This window comes from Pleurodeles waltl, chromosome 2_1, assembly GCF_031143425.1.
Source record: "Pleurodeles waltl isolate 20211129_DDA chromosome 2_1, aPleWal1.hap1.20221129, whole genome shotgun sequence".
In the NCBI taxonomy this organism is placed as follows: Eukaryota; Metazoa; Chordata; class Amphibia; order Caudata; family Salamandridae; genus Pleurodeles; species Pleurodeles waltl.
In genome coordinates, this window is record NC_090438.1 from 674,970,629 (window position 1) to 674,978,628 (window position 8,000).

The 8,000-nt window shown below is 36.0% G+C and overlaps 1 protein-coding gene across 3 annotated transcripts in view; it reads left to right on the forward strand.

The window, feature by feature from the left end:
* Positions 1-6,760, forward strand: part of PIEZO2 (piezo type mechanosensitive ion channel component 2) — a 1,085,167-nt gene extending 1,078,407 nt beyond the window's left edge. For all 3 annotated transcript variants that reach the window (XM_069216450.1, XM_069216468.1, XM_069216460.1), the window contains one exon: positions 4,237-6,760. In XM_069216450.1, the coding sequence (XP_069072551.1) occupies positions 4,237-4,489 (253 nt within the window). In that variant the 3' untranslated portion in view covers positions 4,490-6,760. The remainder of the gene's footprint in view (positions 1-4,236) is intronic.
* Positions 6,761-8,000: the final 1,240 nt, after the last annotated feature.

Sequence of the window (8,000 nt, forward strand, 5' to 3'; positions counted from 1 at the left end):
GCTATAATGCGTAAATATTTCTCGTTGGGCATCAAGTTTTGTCACCAAAAGAGGGTTCTGGTGGCCTTAACTGAATCGGTGATCTTTAAACATGCTCAACCATACTTATCTTGGAATTTACCACATGGGGTGAGGCGCTTCTATATTTTGTTGAGATTAGACAGGCTGCCATTGAAAGACTTAACCTCAAATTGGGATGGATATTCCAAAATCTGTAATTTATGTCAAATTGCAGGATTTTAAACATGTGCTGTTTGTCCCTCTTTAGCTACAATGAGGAAAAAATGGCTGAAACTGCTTTATCTGAAATTTACCATTCACTCAGCAGGATATGCTTTGGAATCAATGTATAATCCATCAAATGAAATATTAATATTAATATTTTGTTTTAGGACTTTCAAGTTTTAAAGTCCTTTTTAAATTCATATTGATTTTATTGGTAGATTTTATAAGAATATATTTTCCTAATAAACAATTGTATTGCATATTGTGATGCACTTTATAGGGATTGCACTGTGAAACAAGCTAGAGGGGTTGAGATTCAAAAGCACTTCATAGAAGTTATTTCTTAGGAATGATGCACTTTACACATTGAAGCCCTGAATGGTCATGACTTTGTAGTATATGTTTGTTGGGCAGCGATTTGGAGGTACTGAATTTTACAGATAACTCATCTTTTATATTCTACTGCAGATTTTCATCTTTATTTTATATATTGTATCTTATGAATCTCCTATGTATGTGGACCTCTATGGAGTTCCAAATCATGAAATAAATAAATTGAATTGACTACACGTTTGATCATTCCTCACACTTGTAGTATTACTGCATGCACTCATAAATACCTTTTTAGATTGCCCTCAAAATGTCCATCTCCCTATTAATAAAAAATACATAGAGGGTGCAGTATTTTCTATTGGTACCAGTTGCCCACTATGAATGAAAATTCCCTGAATATTGCCATGTCATTTTCATTATAGATGTTTTGGGGCTAACACACAAAGGAATTTAAGATTTGTGAAGGAGTTCTACAGGAGTATTAAACACATATACAAGTATATAAACACACACATATATTCACTAAATAAACAGATGTTACAGTGAAATTATAGTTTGGTGAAAAGGTCAATTAAAACGTAGCATCCCAAACTAAACACAACACTGAAATTAAACAGTTATAGTTAGCTCAGGTAACTATAACTTGAGCTTTCAAAATGATAGCATCAATGATGTCATATTAGTTGTCAATGATGTTATCAATTATGTCAAAGAACATGTCAGGATTGCTCTAATATTTGAGGTCGTAAGCAGTGCATTGCGAGGGCACAAGTTATAGTTACTTGAGTCAACTGTGGTAACTTTTGAACATGGGGTTCGAGTCCCCAAGTCTTGTAAGGCAGACCAATACATTTCTCTTCAGTTGGTGCCAACCAATCGACCAGATCATCTTGTCCTGTGAGACCTTCCCAGTCCCTCAGCACCAAAGCAGTCAACTGGAAAAAAGGCACTCTCTGCCAATCAGAATACTCTATTTTGTTATTGCTATCCCATGGGGTTCCTGTGGGACCAACTGTCTCAATATCAGTAACGTTTGTACCTTCAGTTCTCAAAAATGGCTGAACAAATTTACAACAAAGCACTAAAAGCACACTTTCTGAGTAAAGATCTAGCTTACTGCTAAATTTGGCATAATTCTGCTCAGCCTTTTTTTCTGTATGGCTGTGTAGAATTTCTATGGAAATTTGATGAGAAAGGTGTTTTAGGACCTCCCCTTTTGTAGGCCCCCACTTGATGGATCACCCCAAAACTTTTGAGGAATGAGCTGAGGTGGCTAAACGGTTTTGGAAAGCTTTGTGTAAAAAATGCTGTTCCTATGGGAAATGTGACTTGACTTAACTATAACAACACAACACTGTGTTTACTATATATGTATATTTGTATATCAATATATGTATATATACAAATAGGTATATCAACTTTAAAAATATGGACACTATATAAGTATTGAGAATTTGCTGCAAAGGTTTGTGCTATTTTTGTGTTAGTTGATTCACTTGTTCATCACAATTTATCACTTAAGCATATCACCTCTAAAGAGAGCACCCAGCATGTTTATTTTGAACCAATATTTACTGTGCCATTATGTGTGTTGAAATAGTTTTTCATAAACTTCTTTGAATAAATGCTATTCACCATTTGGTTCCTTGCATCTAAAGTATTGTTACTAGGAACCAGTGTGTTTTTATAAAAGTGTTATATAGGTTAAATGTTTTGTGAAATAAACCATATATCCATTATAAACATTAGTATAATTGCTATTATAACTAAAAATATATTCAAACCTATTCTCAATTGGTTTCAATAAAATGTGGTTGTTCTGCCTCTCATACGTTCAAACTCACAGAACATACAAACTAAATGTTGGTTGCTGTTGCAATTTATCAGAGCAGAGGCAAAGAGAGCATTGTCTAGACAGAGTTTATGGTGACATAGGGTATGTGGTTTATGGGGATGACCATAGGGTGCGGGAACCACAAATTCCATTCATTTCACAAGAAATACCACACAACACTGAAAATGTACACACATAAAGTGATCAAGGGGAAAGGGGAATTCTTTACGCTGAGGCCCCAAAAGCAGCACAGTGGACTGATCCCACTATTTCCACTCCACATAGCTACACAGTTGACCTGAGTAGCCATTTTTTTAACTTTGAAGAGCTTTACCTACTCAATCCTTTGTGGAAAGAAAATGCATAGAGTGTGACCTGTGAGTCTTCACAACTTTGCACACTAATTTAAATACCAACAAACAGAAATGCAATAAAACAAAAAAAAATTAGGAACAGTTAAGAACAGCTTCAGATTGCCCTTTAAGTATACCCATAGTCAGCAACGCCACAGATAATATCAAATGTAAACCGCCACTTTTGTTTTTGGAAAACGTTTATAAATGTCATCAAAGTGCTGGCATCCAGCTACCAAATATACCAGAAATATGCCAACCATTTCAAAACTCTTTTTGTCAAAAAACAATCACGCTGCTGCTTGTATTTTCATTTGTAAAAATATCATATTTGTGATTTCATGATTCAATTATCTGAACACCTTTTTCTAGTGCATTTACACTTTGGGACATATATGTGTGCCCTCTGCATCACTTTTTGTGACACGATGGCAGCATAAACCTTGCACTCATATCTATGAGACCTTGCAAAACCACTCGGCATGGCTTTGAATGGCCTCGTAGATATGGAGTAAGGAAAGGCAGGTCAAATAGCTGCTTTGCCTTATTCTGTGCAAAGAGGTGTTTCATGGGCTTTGTGGTGGGTGTTCCCATGCAACACCCATGGATTTTGACACACTACAGCTTTACAAGAGTTTGTAAACCCAAGGATGTACTAAAACCTTACACCTCCACGGGGGGGTGCAACAAGGAGAAATATCTTCATTTGTCCTCGTTTTTTCCACTTCAGTCTGCAGCTCACATAGAAAGAGGAAAAAAAACTCCCAAGATTGTTTTTGTTCAGGAAGGTGCACAAAACAATCCTGCCTACAACGTAGATATCCTTGCACCGTGGTGCAAGGGTGCCTGCGTTGACATTCGACTGTCAAAACGAATGTCAAAATGATACCAGCACAGTGGGAAAGGACAGGAATGTACCGTATTGAATACAGCACATAACTGCCCTTCTCTTTGGTGCAGGGCAGCACAGCAAGGTGATTTGCTGCACTGCCCTGCATCAAATGTCCATAAATATGAGCCTTTGTGTTGAAAGCTGTACTTCAGAATTCCATAAGTAAGCAGGGAATAAGGCACAAGTCCTTGCACCTTACTCCTGTAATTCAGGATTAAGACAGGGGTACAAAAAGAGTAAATTCTTACACCAAACTTTGGGATCAAGCTCTTTTTCACGTCAGCACACCTGTACTTTTGAAGAATGCCCTCTCCAACATGTTCAAGTTTAATTTAACCAACAATGTAATCAAAGGAGAATATTTTAGCATACCTTTTGGTTGTTTCTCTTTTCAACAAATTTCAAAACATGCAAATTAAAAGCTGGACAGAGTTTGAAAGGTAGGCCCTGCTGATGGTTTGGTATGTTGTTCATCTGGGTTAGTAAAAATATATTCCAACAATTCCTCCCATCCATGATTCTGCATTGTAAACTGAACAATTTTATTTTGTACCAAGTCTCTAAATAACTCAAAACTCTTTATTCTCTTTATTCCATAGAATTATGGGGTTGTATGCCTCCGTTGTCCTGGTGATTGGAAAGTTTGTACGGGAGTTCTTCAGCGGGATTTCACACTCTATCATGTTTGAAGAGTTACCAAATGTTGACCGAATACTAAAGCTGTGTACAGACATCTTCTTAGTACGAGAGACTGGAGAACTGGAATTAGAGGAAGATCTGTATGCCAAATTAATATTCCTGTACCGATCACCAGAGACTATGATCAAATGGACAAGGGAAAAGACTAAATGATCCATGGGGACCCATGGTGGGTTTCAGTTGACTTTGTCTGATTAAAAAAGCACAAAATTATTATAAGAGCTATGTCTCTTATTGTTGGGTAGCAGTGGTTTTTCAGTCACAGTATCCAGGGGATTACTTATTTTGAAATTTACACTGCCTTCCAAATTAAGGATTAATGGCGAAAATGGCCTTTTGATGCCACTCCTCCAGAATTATGGAAACTATACTTCGAATTTGGTCACAGGATTTCATACTGCCTGTCAGGCTAAATAGAAAAGAAACAAACTTAAGGAAGGAGAAATAAAGAAAGGAAGAAAAAAAGGAAGTAAGAAAGGAAGGGAGAAAGAAAGAAAGAAAGAAAGACAATGGGGAACATGATGGGGAAATGAGAAAATGTGTCAAAAACAAGGAAGGCTCTCACAGATTGTGAAAGGAACATTTACCTTCCATGAAATAACAGCATTTGGATCGTGCAATATGTTGGCATGCATCTTGTCTCTAAATAGGCCAAGGGATAGTAAGTTGACTGGCATCCAACGGACCTCAAGCAGCAAGAGGAGATCGAAGGAACATAACCATACCTGGAGGCGTTTGGTGGTACTGGGGCCTCCACAGGTTGACCTCTGATAGCAAAAACAAAAAAAAAGTGACAATCTTCTACATTGCCTTATTTTATTTGTACAGTCAAAGGGAAACTTTTCAGTAAACATCAATGACTTTTCTCAGGAAAAATAGAAACAATCAATGTAAACTTAATGGTTATGAAAATACACGTGTTGATCTATTGGACCCTCCATATGTTCGTACTCACCCAAATTAGTGGTTACTTATAAATCCAAATAAAACTACGCAGTTTCATAGGGAACTATTGGAATTTGTTAATGCAATTCAGAGATTGAAATATTGCATGTCACCTTGTGTCTTACATTACTTGTCCCATTTGGTTTGCCTATTACATGTCCTCTTTTACTTTTTTTAATTTAAAGTGAAAGAAATGTTTACATAAGCATATTTATATTCATGTTTTTTACATCAAATGCAGATTTTTAGTTTCCTACTTTGGGAATAGTTAGCAGGATAAAAATATGGCCTGTCTTAAATAATTCCTATCAAAACACAAACCTCGAATTAAACATCATTCTAGAATAAAACATTGTGTTTGCAATGTGATCTTGATTCTATGTCCAAAAGGAAAATGCAACTTCTGAGAAACATATGCAAAACATAAGTGGAATAGGGTATCCTAGAGGTCATACTGTACAGTTTTTATTCCCTAAAAGACCTCATTACAATAAAAACATGTTGCAAAGTCAATTTATGAACTTTGTTCCTCTAACTTATGTTGTACAACATTCAGAGTTGGAAACAATCACATACGTTTGTGATTGCTCTTTAGAAATAGTCACCACACTGCTGATACAGGCAGAATTCCATTTCAAGGGTATCGTTTGGTATTATCTGAGTGGTACACTGTGTTAAAAGGGCTTTTTACATCAATGGAGTTCAATGCTGCTGGAACCAATATCATAATCCGTGCTTCCAATAATGCAGCACATTTTATTTGATTACATGCTGTGAATATAAAAAAAAGTAATATTGGAACTGTTAGCCATTTTCAGCAGATGTAATAATTCACTGGACACTTCCTGAAAATGAAAATCTTCAAACTATGACTACTATTGGTGACTAACTTTTATAATTGTTGGAAGGTTTACAATTATGTTTACATTAGGGACAATATTTGAAAATAAACTTCATGGTCCAACTCCACTTGTCAGAAAAGTATCACAGCCACTGGATTGAAGTGGTAGTTTCTCAATAATTGGATTTGCCCCTCTTTGAGTCTGATGGCTGTGTATTATTCACACAGTCAATTATGTCTGATATTTTCTGTTTGTATTTTCATAATGTTTATTGCATCATCCAGCAAGGGTATGTGGCCATGGACTTTGACCACTGGGGGTCGAGATTGTATGGTGATGAACTCTGCCCACCATTTTCAATTTTCAATTGAATACATGGAAAATAAAATAAGGAATTTTTCACTTCTCTACATACTATCAATTCAGCGAGCTGTTAACCTCTTTGAAACTGTATTTGCATGATACAAGGGAGAGGACGTGGCATTATACCCAATGCCACACATGTTACTGTATGAGTCTCTTCAAAATAGCCATTTGTAGAATAATTTCTACAGTTCCTGGAACCCATCTAAATAGCTGCTTTTTCATAAAATGAGCACACAATTAACATTTCACAATAAAAATGTTTTTTCAGCAACTGAGTTTTCTGTCATGCATTGTGAATTATCAGTATTGTATATGACAAATAATGCAGATAAACATCATAGATATATAGGTGTTAGACTAAGTGAAATCATCTCCAATAATCTTGGCAGGTTTGCTGGCACCTCTAGGAGACAGATTTGATTTCAGAGTATGCAATTAACATTTGAATTGTAATTAATTAGATGTATCTCAAGATGTGTTTGAAAGAGAATGAATGGCATTTGCTCATATGTTTATACTTCTAGTTAACATTTAACAGTACGATAATTCACAAAAAAACTTACACACTGAGGCGCTATGATCATTTACTTATACATCTGTGTGAGGGAATCATAAAGCGCAAATTTACAATTCTACAAGTAGGAAACAATTATGTGGGTGAGTAAATCTTCACAAAGGAGGCGGGTCTGGGGAATTTCAGTTTTTGATTTTTGACAAGCAGTTGCCAAACTTCAAGACAGTTAGATATGTACTTCTGTAACAGACAAAGACATTATTCAGGGTACTAAAAGGTAAGGTATTTTGATGGTAGTGGTTTCTCCTTGAGGAAAATATTGTGAAGAAACAAAAAAAGTTTAGAAGCGTAAATAGACTTTTGCGCAACAAATCCAGTCATTGAATTACAAAATTGCTATTTTTCCTTATGCAGAAAGGTTTTCCTTGTAAGTACTGTTAGGAATCTGTGATAGCCTCATGATCTTTGATAATCTCGTGTTGACAGGAGTACTGCTGGAATTGTTTTCAATTTCAGTAAAGTGTGTAACTTTAACAAGACCCTGACCAGAGTTGGTCGTTATATTCTGGCCTGTGTGTAAGCCCTGTTTATGCACAGGTCAGAATTGCAATTTGCTAGGTATTTAACGCATCTGACAATTATCGAATACCTCAACCTTCTTTGAATTGTGTTGAATTTTGGCATGTCAAACTTCCAAAATTTAACAAGGGAAAAGCATATAGTATTTACCATATTGTGGATTTTCGTGCATTGAACATCAAAATGCACGTTATTCCCCACTAACTCATAATAGGTGTCATTTATCGCACCCAATAAAAAAGGTGCACTCCTTATATTGTTATTTTTCAGGTGTGATATATAACAGCTAAACTCGTGATTAGGGCCCAAGTGTACAATTCTGAATTTTCTAGCTTAACTGAATCAGGCCCATTATGAGGAGGGAAGGGACACAAGTTACACCAAAGACCTAAAAAAGCAACTCATTTTGTAGAAAATG